This window comes from Bombyx mandarina, chromosome 05 (genome assembly GCF_030267445.1).
Source record: "Bombyx mandarina strain Sakado chromosome 05, ASM3026744v2".
In the NCBI taxonomy this organism is placed as follows: Eukaryota; Metazoa; Arthropoda; class Insecta; order Lepidoptera; family Bombycidae; genus Bombyx; species Bombyx mandarina.
In genome coordinates this window covers 388,646-408,934 of record NC_143212.1, presented here as the reverse complement: position 1 = coordinate 408,934, position 20,289 = coordinate 388,646, and the positions used below count along the sequence as shown (strand labels likewise).

General features: G+C 37.5%; 1 protein-coding gene across 10 annotated transcripts in view; it reads right to left on the bottom strand.

The window, feature by feature from the left end:
- The window catches only part of LOC114244850 (guanine nucleotide exchange factor DBS), a 117,559-nt gene that overhangs the window by 81,263 nt on the left and 16,007 nt on the right, over nt 1-20,289 (bottom strand). For 2 of the 10 annotated variants that reach the window (XR_016323057.1, XM_028176766.2), the window contains exon 1: nt 10,224-10,522. The exons of 6 other annotated variants lie outside the window; for them this stretch is intronic. Coding sequence is in view for 3 of the 4 variants with exons in the window: in XM_028176766.2 (XP_028032567.2) it covers nt 10,224-10,275 (52 nt within the window). In the remaining variant the exon portion in view is untranslated. Of the gene's footprint in view, nt 1-1,324; nt 1,478-1,717; nt 1,817-10,223; nt 10,523-20,289 lie in introns of those variants that run through there. 2 more of the 10 variants (XM_028176768.2, XM_089727224.1) reach the window with 2 other exon arrangements.

Below are 20,289 nucleotides of genomic sequence, written 5' to 3'. Positions count from 1 at the left end.
TGCAAACCTTACAAAAATAAATATACAAATTAAATTTTTCATAATTAACATAATATATTTAAATACGTTTTCATGAATTTAGACAGTTTGCTAAACATATTGTATAGTGTTATTTCAATAACACATAATTCACATAATTTGAACGATTAATTGACATTTCCATAAATTGAAGAATGAATATCATTATGCAAAAAAAACTTAACGAAGACAATAATGAAAAAATAGGATACCGGTTTTCAATTGATCTTTGAATGTTGTTTCACTGCTTTATTATTAGTACATATAATGCATATTTTGTCCTATTACATTTTTATTTTAAATGTCAAATTAAATTTTGTTTTATTATAAAAAAAAAAACTTATAATTTATTTTATATTTTCCAGTTGCCTGTCGACATTCACGTTGTGATCTCTATTGGCTCTGGTAACTACTTAGCACCAGTCGGGCTGAAGCTCGTTAACCCGTCTAAGCAATAAAAGAAACGTGCGTTTATAATAATAATAAAATTGAACGTTCTTAATAAATAACATAAATTAAAATACAAGTTTCGTATCTTGTATTAAGTGTTTGAGTATTGTGTAGGTACATATGATTATACAATAGATAACAAATTCCGATTTTATTCACAGTTCTTCTGTTCTACATTACAAGCTATTTAATTATGATTTAAATCGACCTCGACCGACATTTGTTAAATTATTTATTTATAAAAAAATTAGTACTGCCACATCACAAACATTTAACATTGAAAATAAAACTATTTAATTTATGGCCTGATGCATGTGACAATAACGGCGTACATAACATTGGCAATTCATCGGACCGAATTATTCAATATTACATTAATAAATTTCGACGTAAAAATGTTATTTCTATGCTTTCAGCTAAAATTGACCTAAAGAGCCAAACCGAAAACTAAAATCTAGTTCTAATGCACTTTATATCAATCTATAAACATGTAAGGATATTGAGAAATAATGTTTTATTGATACATATAACGCGTTACACAAAAAACATAGTTCCACGGTGAATAAATAAGGAAATAAAAAAGAATGATAATGAAATTCTTTAGTAGCAGTTTTTCGAAAGGAGCGCCCGCGATCGGAACGAAATTTTATTGGAATCACTGGCTATGTCCATAATTTCAATATTAAAAGTTTATTTATTACATTAATATGGGGATGATCAAAGCACTCGACTAGTTGATTTCAAAATTCGAATGAAAAGCTTAAAGCAAGCGGTTTTGTGGAATGCAATAAACAATAACACTACTAACAATAAGAAATAAAGCAGCGTAGTGTTTTTATAAACTTAATTCACTTGCCTACTTTGGTTTTAAGAAAGAAGACGCTAAGCCTCATGTGGGCGATGGACGCGCGAAACCTTAAGCGACACATCCGCGTGCGCGTGCGTCTGCAGAACACTGCCTCGCGTCGGATCATCCCTCGACTGGACTCAGCTTACATTTCAACGTGCTCCCGACCACTAGATCTAGCCTTACAAGGTAAACACTGAACCACAAACACGAAAATAAACCGGTTGCACAAACAATGATCCGTGAAGTATAAAGTAATACGCGAATTTCATAATAGATATCTGAATATTAGACACGGTTCACGGTTTTTTCATTTTTTAATAAAGATCGCACTATTACGTTTTAATTCGGAACAAATTTTTGCATCTTGGGTGATGATCCGGAATTGGCTGTGGTAATTACCTCGGAATCCGAAGCACTGCATTCTCCTGCGCAAATGGCAACACGCGTCACCTACGACCACACTCACACTAATATTGTCGCGCTCAGACATCGTATCAACCTATGACATGTGACCTTTGTTCGCGACATCGATGTACTTTATTGACGTCGGATTAAGGTCCATTACGTGTTTATATGTTCAGAACATTATAGTCACAAAGCGCTCACTGAGACGTGACCGACCAGTTTCAAATTTCAATCATTTGGTAAGCGCTATCGATACCTCTCAGAAAATCATGATAACGTATCTGACAGGGACCTCATTGGAATAACGCGGTCTTATATTTATCGGATGATTATTAAAGATATATGGTGAATTTATTTTTCTTAGTGATATTATATGAACGAAAAGCGTTTCAAAATAATTTCAGAATGTGTAAATTCTCTTTTGGAGGCACGTGGTTTCGGTTAAAGAAAGATTACAAACAGCTTAAGCTAAATCAATAGTAAAATAAACTCGGCTTTGTCTAAACAATTCTTGTTTTAACAGATCAAGAATTTCTTTAATAAACAATATCGGCTGATAAACAGTGAATGTGAAACGTTTTAAATGCACTGAGCTCGATGAGAATGGAGGCAAGAATCCAAATCATTTGGGTCCAATACAAGACGAACGCGACCACGGTGCTCCGGAATGCTGGCAAACAGACTGGAACGCCAATGTTTAAAAACTGGATTCTCTGCCTGAGCTGACAAGATGAGGTAATTTATCATGCGTAGGCTGCTGGAACCATGTTGTTGTATCAACAAAACGCTAATAGATCATTAAATACCGATTGCTTGAACATACATCGTTATTTAATTTATTTTGGAATTTTTCCTTAAATGGAGGAGGAGAGGGAAACTGTTCACCATTTTATTTGAGAGTATGACGGCTTAGCGAGGATCGGAAAGAACAACTTGGGCAATGGTTAACGGGGTTATGATATCTATAAGCCCTATAAACGCTATTGAGGAGTAGGAGAGAACGATACAATAAATCTGAGGAAACGAATTGTCAATAGTTTCACTAGCCCTTAAATTATAATAATATAAATTACTTATGAGGTATTAAGTTTTTTGTATTAATAAGACAATTTTTCAGCAAACCTATGTTTGAATTGTGCGTTGCGCCACGGCCGACAAAATTCACATAATACGGTATCGTTGATATGTGAAGTAAAAACTTTTTATGTAGCGTTGTCCCAACGCCGTCACAATTGACTAGGTATGGGAACAATCAGAACTCAGGACACAAAGACTCAACTGTGAATACTGAATGGACAAAATAAGCAATGTCCTGGTTCGCATTTAAAATTGGAGTTTGAAGTGTGTCAGAATTTTTCATTTGCCTTCGCTTTGCTAAACATATATCTACTGTTTGTTATCGTTGTATCTAATATATCTTTCTATTGAATAGGTTTTTTTCTAACGTCTTAATCAGTGTCCACGCTCGGGACAAATAATAAGTCGGTTTTTTAGATCGACAATAATAATTAGATAATTTTTTTCAAAAGTTTTAAATTGGCGCCAAAGTCGTGATTTTTTTAAAGGTATTTTATGACCTGGTAACTAAGAGCTTTAGGTCTTATTTTAATTTTAATGATACGTAACTTTTTTATATGAAAATGATATTATGAAAATGAAATGAAGTTGATTATTATGTAACATGGCATGACGTGAAATGAAAACAAAATGAAATGAGATGAGATGATATGGGATGAAGTATAATCTCAGTAAAATGGTGGTCATTTACTGAGACTTTTTCAGTGGACTTTTTGGAAGATCCCGAGAAGTTACGTTCAGTGGCTTTGTTTCATTTTCCCACATTTGTGCACTTTCACAGATACTAAACAGTTAATAAACCACCGTTATTATACATTTAAACCTGAAGAAACACTAATTAGACAAAATAAAAGAAATCACACAACTTCACTCCTCGCGTTCCCGCCAAAAAGTCCCCAAAGTCGTGATTGAATGAAAAATGCACAAATACAGGGTGGCCCATAAGTCCTTTGAAAAGTAAAATTTGAATAAAACGAACAGGGCGCGCGTGAGCGGTGCAGGGGAAGCGGGGGGAGTAACTTCGGTTTCTGGGAATTTAGTCGCGATGGAGCGTTTTACCGGAGCGGACCGTGCGTTTTGTGTGCGCGAGTTTTATAAAAACGACAATTCGGCAACCGTTGCGCGGCGTAAATTTCGAGAACACAAAGGTTTACACAACTTTGACGACACTCCAACTCTTCAAACGATTAAGAACTGGGTTGCTAAGTTCAAGGAGACCGGTTCGACGTTAGATAAACCGCGGTTGGGTCGCCCAAGGACGTCACGTACGGAACAAAACATAGACACAGTGACACAGTCTATTCGCGAAAATCCGACACAGTCAACTCGTAAGCGCGCCAGAGCATTAAACGTATCCAGGACATCGTTACAACGGATTTTTAAGAAAGATTTACATATGCACCCTTACAAAATTCAGTTGGTTCAAGAATTAAAGGAAACTGACGGTATTCAAAGACAAAATTATGCGAATGAAATGTTGAATCGGTTTACTTCCTTCAATAACATAATGTTCTCTGACGAGGCTCATTTCCATCTTAACGGGCATGTTAGTAAACAAAATTGCCGCTATTGGAGCCCCATCAATCCAAAACTTAAGCATCAGAAGCCCTTACATAGTCCGAAAGTGACTGTTTGGGCCGCTATGTCAGCCCATGGTATCCTAGGGCCTTACTTCTTTGAGGATGGCAGAGGGCGCGCAGTTACTGTTACGTCGGAGCGATATGTGGCTATGATCGAAGAGTTTTTCATACCAGAATTGCAAAACTTTTCAGGCTTTAATGCCAGGACGTGGTTTCAACAGGATGGGGCCACTTCTCACACCTCTAACACTGCTATGCCCGTTATCCGTCAACTTTTTCCTGGCAAAGTTATCTCTAAGAGAGGAGACATTTCCTGGCCTCCACGTAGTCCAGATCTGACCCCGATGGATTTTTTTTTGTGGGGCTACCTTAAGGCTAAAGTATACGACACAAATCCGCGGTCAATTGAGGCCCTAACAGAAAACATCCGCAGAGAAATGACAAGCATTTCAGCAGTGACGTGCCGCGCAGTCATCGACAATTTTAGACGTCGTTTGCAAGAGTGCCGTGATCGCAACGGATTACATTTAGGAGATGTTATTTTCAAAAAATAATTCCCGTTTTTTAAGCTTTTTATGTAAATAAAAATTTAATTCATAATGTAATTAGTTTTATTTTAATAAATTTTTTTTCATATCAAAGGACTTATGGGCCACCCTGTATAATATAAAAAAAGGAAATGCGTTTTGTTTCACGCTGTGAAGATCAGTCAGTAAGTCCACAAAAACTTATTAACTGGTGTATTGTGAGCCCGCTCGGGTAGGTATCAACACACCGCCTATGTCTGCCGTGAAGCGGTATTAAATTCCAGCTTGAAGGGTGGGGCAGCCCTTGTACTATAAAACGGAAACTTAGAGTTTATGTCTCAAAGTGGTTATGTTATCGATATTCATAGGCTGCGGTAACAATTTAACGCTAGATGCACTGTAAGCTCGTCCACCTTTTTAATCAATAAAAAGAATAATACCCATAGATTTAGACGATATCATATTCGACTAAGTTTAGAAATTTTATTTAAACCATCAGCTTACATCAAACGCGATAATGACGACTCTACGATTCAGATCCAAAATATTCAAGTAATTAGTGCAAAAACTTTACATATCGAGACCTTGATCGAACCTGTAGCGTTGATTCGTAGCTGCCGGCCGGCGTTCGCGCACCCATTGTTAAATCGACCTTGGCTCTGCACGTTCTTGCTGGTAAAACAGTGTACAGATGCTTCCGATTTTCTCCATGTTCAAATAAAGTTCGGATATATTTTGAAATATCTATATATTAATACGTGAAGCAAAAACTTTGTATCCCTTTTTACGAAAATTGCGCGGATGGCGGAGTATGAAATTTTCCACACTAATAGAGAGTATAGAGAAGAAGTGCACAATGCTAATATTTTTTTAAATAATGCATAAAAGATACATTAAATCAATAAAGAAAACATTACACACACTACATACCATGTATTTGACGCACACACGCGTGCATACTATTTATTGTCAAACTTTTGTTCTTGACGTCTGTGGTCAAATTGAGAATAGATTAAATATTGTTTATCTTTATTAATATTTTTTTATAGTGTAGTCTTGGTGAAATTTGTGATTATAGAAGTATAAAATACAATCATAATAGTGTACAAACTTACAATTCCAATTAATTATAGTCGAATTTAGACTACTGCGGGACCTCTACTTATTATAGTTATATATAATTTCTGACGTTTCGAATACTTACAATACTCGGGGTCACGGACGACTAAGGTTTTATACGTCGATATTTGAATATCGTGCTAATAGCCCTCGATTTTTCTATGCAATCGGTAGCTTTGTGAGTTAAAAATAGTAAAACTATCTATTAATTATGAGTACGACTAGCGAAAACCGAAAATACTTTACTTTGTTTCATGTAATTTTGTTGAGCTCATCGAAGAAAGTAACATTAAGCGTGGTACATATCGTTTACACAACAAAACCGCTAAGTAGATCCTATTAAACCCTGTCTGAGAATTACACAGGGCCTGCGTGTAACGATGTTAGTAAGGGACTAGCCTATTTCCATGGCCACTCCCACTTTTCTCTTTCACCGCTTTCATGTTATGTTATCAGAATCACAAGCTGAGAATGCGGAAGTTTGTGAAAATATATAATTCTTTAAACGTTTCTGAGTAAACGAAATAATGATTAGATCAAATGACTGACTGGTGGAGCAGTTGTTAGCGCCTTTGACTACTAAGCGGTTGCAGATTCGATTTCTACATCAGACAAAAATTCGTGTGACGAATAGATTTGTTTGCTGTGTTTCTGCGTTTTTACTATATAATAATATTATAAATATAAATATAAATAATTATAAATATATATATTTTTATATATATATAATATATATAAAAATAAATATATTGTAAAGAGGAAAGATTTGTTTGTTTGTTTGTATTGAATAGGCTCCAAAACTACTGAACCAATTTGAAAAATTCTTTTACTATTTGGAAGCTACATTATTCCCGAGTGACATAGGCTATAATATTTTTTGAAAAAAAAAAAGGATTTTTTTTTAGGGATCCTAACTAAAACTCCAATAATGTAAACCAAGGTGTAAAAAAATTACCTAAAATATTCTTTATATCGCGTGCCCTGCGAAAACTATTGATGATAGAATAAAATAATGTACTACGACTTTGTAGAACACATCATTATTTACAAAAAGTGTCGCGACAGCAAATGTCTAACTATTATAGTTATGCCGGAATAAATATTCTTTAATTTAAAAAAATAAAACTACGTCAAATATCGTTGAAATTTTTGTTAAAGACCCGAGCGGAGCCGGAGCGGGCCGCTTGTATAAGTACATATACCTAGTCAGGTCATAAATTCTGTCACATGTTTAATGTAAAATAATTGAAACAAGTTTATTCATTATGTAACCATTCATATACCAAAACGAACTTAACAAAACATAGATGCTTATGACACTAAAGTTTATTCAAAATGACCTCCGTGATTTTGAATACAGGCCCAATAAATTCAATCTGCGCGGCCAGTCGTCTATCGCAGCACGAACGAGGTCCATGTCAATATCGGCGGCTGCCTTAATCAAGGATGTCTTGAGTGACTCCAAATTGGGATGAGGCTTTGAGCACGCCTTTTCCTCCAAGTGTTGCCATATCTTGTAATCTAACGGATTCAAATCTGGACTGGAGGAGGGCCAGTCTTCGTGCCGGATGAAGTCGATTTCACGCGCCGCCAGCCAGTCTTGTGTGCTCTTCGCTCTATGAGCTGGCGCCGAATCTTGTTGGAATACCCAGTGCCTGTTATTGAACATGGTATGAGAAACAGGTACCACAAGGTTCGTCAGGACTGTATTTTGATACACAACTGCATTCGTTTTTACACCTTTCTCACAAAAATGTACCTCAGTTAAGCCCCAATAAGAAACTCCCAACCATACCATGAGCGAGGATGGAAAATGACCTCGTTGGACACGCGGAATACGGTTGCTCGCTTCTTCACTACTGTGTGTACGCACAGGTCCATTAGACGAGCATTAAAACGATGTCCTGTTTTTCTTCGATATGCCCGAAGCCCTAAGTCTTCATTTAACACCCTTTTCACCGTGGTTCTGCTTAACGCCATCTGAAGGGCCAACAGTTTCTGCTTACGTTTGGGATTTCTTTGAATTCGCGCCTTCACAGCTTTTATCACTGCTGGAGTCCTAACAGACCGAGGGCGACCACTTCTTGACCTGTCATCTACACTAGAATCTTCATTGTATCGTTTGATGGTACGATAAACGAATCTTTTGGTCATATTCAAAATTTTCAGTATGTTAAAAATTTGAAATGGCGCGTAACCGCAACGATGCAACGCAATAACTGCAACACGGTCTTCTTTTAGCGTCCACTCCATATTTAAAAATGAGTAAAATTCTAAAAAGTATAAATTTTTATTTTCATGAACAATTCGAAATTCGAATTCAATAAACTTTTTTGTGGCCAGCATTCTAAAAGAAAAGTTTTTACTGTGTGACAATTCTTATGACCTGACTAGTTATATTAAAATGTAGCATACAGGGAATTCTAGTTCGAGTCCAGATTATGTATGTATCAAAGTAAAACAAAATGTTTTGCATACATACGAACACATTAACAATATTTTTCTTTAAATACAAATATCAATGTTCACCAAAGGAATTCGCGTAATTTCTCGTTCTTGTTTATACTGGTTTCAATCGAATGTTTGTTTTAAGACACCGTCTAATCACAAAACAAATTGTAACATTTTAAATTTACGTGACATTTTACATTACTAAGTACAATAATGCAAAGATGAATAAAAACATAAATCGTAAATACTGTTCCGCAAAATGTTAAGTAAACAAAAAAATAATAAATGCACTTGCAAATTGCAACGTCAAATCACTCAAAAATTTTTGTGATAACAACATTTTTGTGTGCTAAATTGGTTGACTATTTTAGACAGTTTATTATTTTTCAAATTAACTTAAATGTATATTATTATTTAATATATTTATGTAATGCAGGGCGCAAACTTAATAGGAGGTTAGAATCACCATCAAATTAAATGCACTACATATTATATTATGCTAATTTTAAACCATTTTAAATTTATATAGTTAAGATTGATACGGGTTCCATTCTCGTTTTAAATCGCGAAACTTGAATTTGGTAAAAAAATGATTTTCCATATGTTTCCAATCACTAATTTAAAAAAGAGATCAATGCACTTTTTCGTGGATGAGCATTGTTTTAGTGTACCAAACGAGTAGGTATCACCGTCCTGTCTATTTCTGCAGAGAAGTGGTCATGCCTTCCGGTTCGATATTTGAGACAGTCGCTATACATTACCAATAAGACTTCGACTTGTCTCAATGTGGATGAAAGCGTCCGCGTTGTTATATCTATGGGCTCCGATATTATTCAACCGGTGAACTGTGGACTCGTTCAACCATTAGCCATAGCCAATAAAAACTTTTATACTAACTACATATTAATTGAAATGAAAACTATCAGAAAATTCATTCGATCTTCGCGAGTCGTAGACCAGTTTATAATCACTTTGACGCTTAATAGAATGTAATTATATTTATTTTTAGATAATTGGACGGTAGTTAGAACGTTATTTAAATGCCAACCAATAGCACCTAATTCGCCCGTGACCACGAAAGCAATAAAATATTCCGAACATCGGAAATATGAAATAAAGAATATGAATAAAACTGAAAATAATTAACACGGAATTAAGCTATAACGGTAGTTTTAATTAGGCTATTAGAAGGCTCAAAGTTTCAAAACGTATTTGGCGATACCCCACACGATGTTGTATTTAAGTAAGGTGTTCATCAACCAGGCAGTGCATACTACTAAAAAAAGCGTAAAGTAAACAAAGCAATTTTATAATGGTTTATTAATTAATCTTTTCAGATTGTATCTATATTATAATCAATAGTCATTAGTACGACTGTGATATACATACAGATGAACTGGACGAAATTATAATATTATGTAGGGTTCTATTGGTTTTCCATTTGGCCAGGAAACCCCACACCTCAAATTGATGATCACTATCGAACAAAAGCGCAAAAAAATTCTGTTTCGTTTTTACTTAACATAATACATAAATAAACCATAAGACGTCGATAGCTATTTACCGTTGTATAATAGAAGCTAAGTGACACGACGACGAACATACAATATGTAAACTATGAGATATTTTTACTTACGTGGAAAATTTATATGAAATTAAAAGTGAATAGCAAATAGATATATGTAATGATACGTCAAAACCACTTTAGATTCACATCAAAATAATAATAACGAAAACACTATGTACCTTTTCCGAAGGTTATCTCCAACTTGTTCGGAACTTCGTAACGTATTTTCATATCACTACCACGTTCGTCACATTTGGCTCGAGAATTTTTCAACTTAAATATTGAAGAGAGAATTTCGTTAATCTCCCCGATGATGGCGTTTGAATAAAATAAACGCGGCGGCCGCGGCTCGTGTTCGATGACTCGTATCGGTTAGCGTTCGGTGACAAGAGCGCGGACTGACTGGCGGCCGTCCTTCCGGAACGGGATGGCTCCCGCCGCGCCGGCCTACATCCACACTACGCTCAACTACGAATGCGACGCGTAACGGCGTGGACACATGTCTGCGGTGCGGTGTCGTGCCGCGGCACGGTGCCGTGTACGGTGCACCACACCGGACATGACAGTAACCACCGTTTCCAATACAATTTCTGTCTTAACATAGATAGCGCTTCATGTTTCCTCTTAAAATGACCTCTATCATGGTTCATTATAGAAAGGTATGGATTCACCCAATATTTTCTTTGATTCTGTTTTTTCTTCATTCGTCGTATTAGCAACAGGAGCAGAATAATACGTCGCGACCCATGTTAAGACAGAAACGGTGGTTACTGCCATGTGCCGGTGTGGTGCACCGTACACGGCACCGTGCCGCGGCACGACACCGCACCGTAGACATGTGTCCACGCCTTTAGATGTGATGTAATCTACACGTGACGAAACACACAGATTACAGCGGTTCTGATAAAAAAAAAAAACGTCACTGCAGCAGCTGCTTCGTGAATAGCGATTCACATCACAGCTTAATGTGTTTGAAAACAGTCGTAAAACCGATCTTTTACGACCTGACTAATGACCTAAGGTAGCTGCTGTAAATACGTTCGCGTGTCGAGCGGCGCAAAAGGCAAGTTTTATTAATGTAGCCCGTATGTATTTCGACTATTAAAGGAAGTAATTTTCGTAAATCAAATTAATTCTCCACGAGCGAGTTGCTTATTTTTTTTAAAAGATAAATTGTAATTTGTCGGGAAACTTATTTTTCACGATACAAGATTAACAATTAATTTCGTAACGTCATTTTTATTCAATTTGCAGTTTTAGTGATTGTGCGCGTGAATTATTACGCCTATCTTATGATAAAATTATATCATTTATTTCGTCATAAAATTATACTAATGCGATCACTGTTAGTGATACTAGATTCCTTAAGAACAAAACATATCCCTAATCAGAATTTCCAAATTCACGAGTCACTTACAAATACCATTCGACAATTTGTATGTCACATTAATAAATTATTACTGAAACATTTACATATTTTACTTGATGTTATTACTTTTTACTTGCGTAGACGGGAAGTAACGACTGTCAAGGTCAGATATGAAAAAGAAGCCTCAATTGCATTGGAATAACTGTTTTGATACATGACTATTTTACGCCAGAAATAGGTAGAACGCTTTTTTTTTCTTTTTTTTTCCCTACCTAAGCTGATAAGCCTTGAGAGACTATTTTAGCGTAACCTTAACTAGTAGGTGAGGCTCAAACCGGAGTGATGCTAACACTAACCCTACTAACAAGAGCAGTGCTTCGCAGAATCTACCACCGGATCGGAAACGCGACCCACTGAGAAGATCCGGCGAAAAACTCAGTGGGCTGTGTCTGTGGGTTAATTCGCTCGTCGAGCCATTCGTCGCAAGCGACGGGTTCGACGAGGACAGTGATCGGTGCTTGAGGTACCTAAAAGCACCGTTAATGGATCGGGAGGATCCGTAATGAGTAGAACGCTAATACGATCTGTTTGGACGAGCTTAGACTCTCGATATTCGCTAACACCAGTTTTATTCCTCAGTTGTTAGTAAATCTCTTATCAAGTATTACGAATTCGAGTTTTTTTTTTAAAAGTTAAAAGCGACAAAGTAGTTTTCCAGGATACAACAACATATGAAAGTGCCAATCTAAACCTTGGAAGCGAAGCACAGAATTGCAATTGGAAATTATGTTAATATGTGAGGATCAAATAAGTATGGACGTTGCTTAACATAAATTATATATTCAATTTAGCTATTCTCCACAGTATAAATATTCAATGTCTTTTAAATATTCGCTGTAAACGGTTTACGAGGACTTTCTAAGTATCTGGGTAACGGACTCAATAAAAGCCTATAAAAGAACTTCTATCCATATAATACGAACTATAAAATACGCATCTTTTTAACGCACATCTCATATGTACCTAGTCAGGTCATAAGTATTGTCACACAGTAAAAACTTTTCTTTTAGAATGCTGGCCACAAAAAAGTTTATTGAATTCGAATTTCGAATTGTTCATGAAAATAAAAATAGTATACATTTAGAATTTTACTCATTTTTAAATATGGAGTGGACGCTTAAAGAAGACCGTGTTGCAGTTATTACGTTGCATCGTTGCGGATACGCGCCAATTCAAATTTTTAACATGCTGAAAATTTTGAATACAACCAAAAGATTCGTTTATCGTACCATCAAACGATATAATGTAGACTCTAGTGTAGATGACAGGTCAAGAAGTGGTCGCCCTCGGTCTGTTAGGACTCCAGCAGTGATAAAAGCTGTGAAGGCGCGAATTCAAAGAAATCCCAAACGTAAGCAGAAACTGTTGGCCCTTCAGATGGGGTTAAGCAGAACCACGGTGAAAAGGGTGATAAATGAAGACTTAGTGCTTCGGGCATATCAAAGAAAAACAGGACATCGTTTGAATGCTCGTCTAATGGACCTGAGACTGAAGAGATGCCGCGCTTTGTTGAAGCGGTACGCGGGAAAAAAATATCGGGAAATTCTTTTTTCGGATGAAAAAATTTTTACCGTAGAAGAGAGCTACAACAAACAAAATGATAAGGTGTACGCACACAGTAGTGAAGAAGCGAGCAACCTTATTCCGCGTGTCCAACGAGGTCATTTTCCATCCTCGCTCATGATATGGTTGGGAGTTTCTTATTGGGGCTTAACAGAGGTACATTTTTGTGAGAAAGGTGTAAAAACGAATGCAGTTGTGTATCAAAATACAGTCCTGACGAACCTTGTGGTACCTGTTTCTCATACCATGTTCAATAACAAGCACTGGGTATTCCAACAAGATTCGGCGCCAGCTCATAGAGCGAAGAGCACACAAGACTGGCTGGCGGCGCGTGAAATCGACTTCATCCGGCACGAAGACTGGCCCTCGTCCAGTCCAGATTTGAATCCGTTAGATTACAAGATATGGCAACACTTGGAAGAAAAGGCGTGCTTAAAGCCTCATCCCAATTTGGAGTCACTCAAGACATCCTTGATTAAGGCAGCCGCCGATATTGACATGGACCTCGTTCGTGCTGCGATAGACGACTGGCCGCGCAGATTGAATTTATTGGGCCTGTATTCAAAATCACGGAGGTCATTTTGAATAAACTTTAGTGTCATAAGAATCTATGTTTTGTTAAGTTCATTTTGGTATATGAATGGTTACATAATGAAAAAACTTGTTTCAATTATTTTACATTAAACATGTGACAGAATTTATGATCTGACTATGTATTGTTGTAAAAAAAAGTTTGATTTTTGTATGTAGGTTTCATTAGCAAATACTCTCCGGAATTTAATTAATTGTGATATCGCGCAAGTAACAATAAACACTTTTCTTTTTTTCAATTTTTTTAATTATTTTGAATTTGGAACACGTATATTATTTTAAAAACTTCTTTCGATTTTGCGCCATTTCACATATATGTTGTTGTGTTCATTAATAAATTACAATATGGAATAGGGGTGTTAAAAAGTAGGATTGCAATGATCGCCTTGCACAAAGTGGGTATGGAGCCGTCGGTCATATTCCAGACACTTCAAAAGCTTGGTATCAGCCGTATGTTCGTATATTGTACTAGCGACCCGCCCTCGCTTCGCTTCGGAAACATTAAAACACACATGAAACCAAAAAAAAAAAATTAAAAAAAAAATTAAAAAAAGTAGCCTATGTTCATCAGGGACAATGTCGGCTTCTAATGGAAAAATAATTTTTCAAATCGGTCCAGTAGTTTCGGAGCCTATTCGAAACAAACAAACAAACAAATCTTTCCTCTTTATAATATTAGTATAGATATAGACTATCAACAGACACAACAACACTTCGTCTGTCGAAGACCAGAAAAGATCGGGGCGGCCGCGTGCTGTTAGAGCTACATAGGCTGTTAATGCTGTTAAAGCCAGAATTCGTCGAAACCCCAATATGAAGCAAACATCTTATCGCGAGAAATGAAGCTCGGTGCTTATCGTAGATATACAAGACATGCCCTAAATCAATCTTATAATTAAAGAGAGTGGATCGATCAAAACGCCTTCTATCGCGATACGCAGGTGAAAGGCACAGAAATATCCTCTTTACCGATGAAAAAATTTTCACGATTGCAAAACACTACAATAAGCAAAATGATAAAGTGTACACTCACAGTTCTAAAGAAGCTGCTCAAGTGGTCAAAAAGGTACAGCGTGGTTGGGTAGGGTGAGTCTTATCAAGGAGTCACAAAACTACCTTTTTGTGAAAAAGAAGTGAAAACTTCAGCCATTCATACACTTTGTATCAAGATTTAATAAATTTTAGTATAATATTAATAATATAACAATATAAATTAATTTTAATAATATTACAATAGCTGATTAAAAAAATGTATTTTCATTTGTAACAGAACTTATGGTTGGACTAGGTATTGTGTAACGTCCTATGAGGAGGCAGTCTCCTCTCGGTGATGGTCACGGGGCGACCTAAGGGGGTTGAGGCTGCGCCGCACGCTACCGTCACTCTAGCGCGCTGGCACCAGGAGGACGGGACGGCGCGTCGGCGGCTGCGGACTGCGATGCGGTCCGCATTTTCGTCGTGGCTGTCGTCGCTGACGATACTGTAGAAGAGCAACCCGGTCGGCGGTGTAACGCGTTCCGACCCGGCAGGCTGGTTCTGGCCCAGCGGGGTATCCCGGAACACCAGCGGCATCGCCCGGGCGGCCTGATAGGGCCGCCGTACCGCGGAGATCGACGTCGTTGGTCGTCGACTATCGCCTCGACGACCCGTCTCGTCGGGCGTCCTCGGGGTGGCGCCGCGAGTCTGGTTGTAGTGTTGACCGCGGGAACCCCCCTACTCTGACTGGGTTCTGACCCCGGACGGAGATCGGACGTCGGGTGTAAGAGTGCAGGGGAGTCGTTTAGTGGGTGGGCCCTAAAATCCTTGGGCCCGCGATCTGCTCTCAACACCTGCAGATCGTTGAGTCTCACATACCCCGCGCGCCCCCTAAGCGCGGGCACCTCGTAGGAGGTTCGGCCCCCGGCCCGAAAAAAAAGGTATTGTGTAACGTTGTTTGTTGTTCGAGATATGTGTGTGCGGCAGTACTTTGTTGTTACATATTTTTTATCTTTCATAGGCATACGGTCTACCTGATGGCCCAAGTATTTCGCAGTCATACATAATGCGAGAAAACCATTAAAATACAAAGATGAAATAAACGACAACAGAAGTCCACTGCATTAAAAAACAAAGACGTGTTTATTTACAAAACCCACATGTTTTTTAGCTTACGCCAACCGGGCCCTTCAAAATTACACATGTTTTATAAACATACCATCGCATCGCCTCCACTCAAGTATTTACAAAGATTTTAAAATAACTTCGTTAAATAACTGTTTAGGGTTTTGTGCAGCTACCTACATACATTTTAGCACTGGTTGTTTTTCATCAAACGTTAGACAGTTTACATGTGAATAAATGTCAATTGTTCAAACACACCAGTGCCTGTTGTAATCCTAGCTTGCACTGTGTTATATTATATACTACATATTTGAAACGTGTTCAAAGATAACAGTGCGGTATCATTATACCTAATTGTCACCGTGCTGGTTAGACCTAAGCGTCTATGTGAATTTATAAATGGAGCATGAAGTTGACCTATGATATAGCTTTACGGAACGCTATTCAAGAAAACCTGCCTAAGTTTTGTTTTGCCTCGGATTAAACGATATTATTATACATACCCATATATTTCTAGAAAGTCAGCACTAGCTGCTATGGAATGCAAACGGATAACTTGCCTGAAGCTATACGGTTACAGAATTCTGTGAATAATGACTTAAATTGGGTTGACGTGTGGCTTACCCACAAAAAAGCTTATTATTAAATATGTCACCTTGTTAAACCACGCGAAGCATGTAGTATCATCAATAATCTAACAAATTTCATGGGGTCCTAGCGCTATAAGGCTTTTTAAGGAAATAGCAAAAAAGTTAGTCGACATCACAGGAGACTGAAGAGCTGGTAGTTACCTCGGACAAAGAATCAGGACAAAGAGTTAGGTACTTTAAAGTTACTTCGGAACTTTGCCTAAAGGGACTAATTTTAATAATATATTTTAGTTATTAAATTCTATTTTTTAAGGTTTTTAGTTTTAGATTCATTGTTCTAGTATAAATATTATATATTCACTAAATCAATGTATGTGTGTTAGCTTGAGTTCTATGCTATAGTATTGCAAAGGTTTTTATCTTCGTTCCTTCAATGTACGCCAATTGGCGTGCGAGGATCAGTAAAAGGGTGTTTATTTATACATTTATTGAGTCGTTTTTAACAGGAGTAATAGGAAATTGCACCTTCATATTATTATTATCTAATAAAGAAATCATATTCACCAATAACATTTAAAATACAAATTAATCTAGTGACTATTATTACGTTTTATCTTCTCACAATTTCTTAAATTTTTTTATATTTTTTTATTGTCCTTGTAGGCAGACGAGCATACGGCCCACCTGATAGTGAGTGGTTACCGTCGCCCATGGACTTCAGCAATGCCAGTGGTAGAGCCAAGCCGCTGCCTACCGCTTAATACTCTCGACAAGCTTCGTTTGAAGAAGGAAATGTCATAGCGCTCGGGAAATACCGTGGAAGGGAGCTCATTCCATCGCCGGATGGTACGTGGCAAAAAAGACCTCTGGAAACGCACTGTGGATGACGGCAGTGGCTCCAGGTAGTATGGACGAACTCTACTCCTAGAGGTCAAATTTAGGTTGAAACAAAGCTGTTCAAATACTTATGTACGTGATACTACATATTTACATTGTTTTAGTTCGTGGAGTTTTCAAATTTGACGTTAAGCAAACGTCAATTATACCCACCGAGGAGTGTTATCATTTGTCACTGCAAATCTATTAAAACAATAACTATTGTTCTCTCCGTATATCTATTGTTTGATACGTGCGATGAGGCTCGTTGACATTAAATTATATATTTCGAATTCAATAACGTCATATCCTGCAATGCGCGGCATATATAGTTTGATATTCAAATTATTCAGTAGCTTTTGGGATCATATATTGTTTGATTTAATTGAAAAGCATCCATAGCTCGGTGTGTATTCATGTTAAGAGATGAAAGGAAAATCTTCTGGTAGGCAGATATCGTCCTTCAATTGCGATCTTCGTGTCTGACGGCCAACCTCCATCCATAACTTTTATCTTCATCTTATAGTGCCATCTTATCCTGTCTTCGGCTACTCGGAAAACATTGAGACGGTGGAACCAAGACTGGTGCCGATCTGGTCAGACCAATGTTTTAGGTTACGCCCGATTGTCTCCGTTTTACCTGGCCATGTGTCCAAAGTACTCTAAAGAGTCGCTTGTGAATATGTACCGAACACGTATTCACGAAAAAAATTCACGAACGTTGAAGGAATCGTATTGTTATTGCTCTCAATGAACAGCACACGGCTAACGTGTCTTAGTTTAATAAGTCACGGTAGTGCAAAGACATCAGAACGTGAATGCCACCCACCTTGAGACATGAGTTTTATGTCGCCTGTCCATAGTACAACAGCTGCGCCGCCCTTCAAACCGAAACGAATTACTACTTTACGGTTGAAATAGGCAGGGTGGTGGTATCTACCCGTGCGAGCTCACAAGACGCCCTACCTATTACCAATGAAAGGTGCTACAGATCAATAGTATATTTTAAGTTATCATCATAATTAAAAAATTCAATTTTAGAGACAGTATACATTATTGTGGTGTGGATTGGGAGAGGCCTATGTCCAGCAGTGGACGACTGTGGGCTGTTGATGATGATGATGATACATTATGGATATTTGTATGTCTATTTTTTTGTTGCTTAGATGGGTGAACGAGCTCACATCCCACCTGGGGTTAAGTGGTTAGTGCGCCACCTACCTTGAGATATAAGTTTTAAGGTCGCAAGTATAGTTACAAAGGCTGCCCCACCCTTCAAACCGAAACGCATTACTGGTTCACGGCAGAAATAAGCAGGGTGGTGGTACCTACCCGCGCGCACTCACAAGAGTTCCTACCACTAGTAAATAATAGTAATACAACAACAAATAGTAAAACTAGTTAAGTTTCCACTAAATACTCGATAACAACTAATAAAATTAATATATTTTTAGACAATACAAACCGTCTGCCCACAAAATCCATAAAAATACATATAAAGACAAAGTCAGTTATACATGTACACTGGATTGAGTTCAACATCCTAGTATAAGATAGTCCATACTCTATCAACCTAGATCAGAAGGAAGTCTGTCTAATGTCTGTTAAGAGTGTTTAGTTCATTTAACTTTCAGTTATTCAATAGATATTCATTTTTAAGAATAGGATATTTTTGTTATATTTTTTCCTCTTCATCATTAAATATGATAACGTTAATTCCACCTATATCTTCCTCGAACCAGTTATGGGTTCCGGTTTAAATGGTTTACGGTCGTTAAATCATTTGGTACTGCGACCTCATTTTTCAAGGTGGTAATTACATGTGCATCTGAATCACTAGTCCGTTATATTCCTATGAAATATATCTTTGTAGAGTCCAAACTTGTGTCTTACTGATGGTAGATGGTGTTGCTTGCTCACGCACATTGGTGTATCGGCATTCTAGCAAATTGGCCGGCAAATATTCGTTCATCCCAAATTCGACGGCATCCACTTTCTGACGTCCGTGGGTTTCAGTATCCATAACACCAAGTGAAACGTGAGCTCGTAAGTTAACAAAACGAAAATCTAAAACTTAAAAATCGGGCTCAGTTTGTAAAATCTCGGTTTCGGTAGGCAGCGGCTTGGCTCTGGGCCTGGCATTGCTGAAGTCCATGGGCGACGGTAACCACTCACCATCAGGTGGGCCGTATGCTCGTCTGCCTACAAGGGCAATAAAAAAAATGTAATGAGTCTGAAACGAGAAATAGTTCTTTCAGAGTGAAAAGACTCGAAATCGTTTACGCTAGACTAGACGCCCTAGTTTTTTAACGTTTCCGGCACTGACGGCGCTACAAGTTTTCCACTTTATGAACTTGTACCAGTGTAAGACAGTTAATCGATAGCAAAACAGACAATCTAGGTTAAAGTAAACAAAGTTTCTACAGAGTTCCTTCATCAATAAACCGTGTGTCAAAAACTAATAATAACATGTATTAAGGTTTTTTTGACAACCTTTAATTCATATTGTTTTCAATAAACTAAGACTAGATTAGATTAGGCTTAATTTAAGGCTTAAATTAGTTCTGTGTCGAGCAACCTCAGATGGCAACTAATTTAAATTTAGAATCCATCACACGAATCTTACCAATAATAATATTAATATTGAGGAATTCGACAAAAAGCATTGCAGATTTCAATTTAAAAACTACATTCCATTAAAAACAGTATCGTACTTGGGACCGAGTAAAAATGATGACGAAAAGGAAGGATGGGACATTGTGAACCGCAAACAAAGGCCGGTGGCTCGCAGTCCGCATAGTAATCAACCGGGCCTGTCCCTCGTGCCAATCTATTAGACAAAGAGAAGGCACCAACGACGCTAATATTAATTTAAAAAAAGAATGTAATAAATATTGTTTATTGAGCAGTAAACTTAAAATGTAAAAACCGAACACAATAACCATAACAATTAACGGTATGCAGCGGCTTGACTCTGCTCCAGGCATTGCTGAAATCCATGAGTGACGGTAAACACTCACCATCAGGTGGGCCGTATGCTCGTCTGCCTACAAGTGCGATAAAAAGTTGATGATTTATGCGTATATAATACTCAAT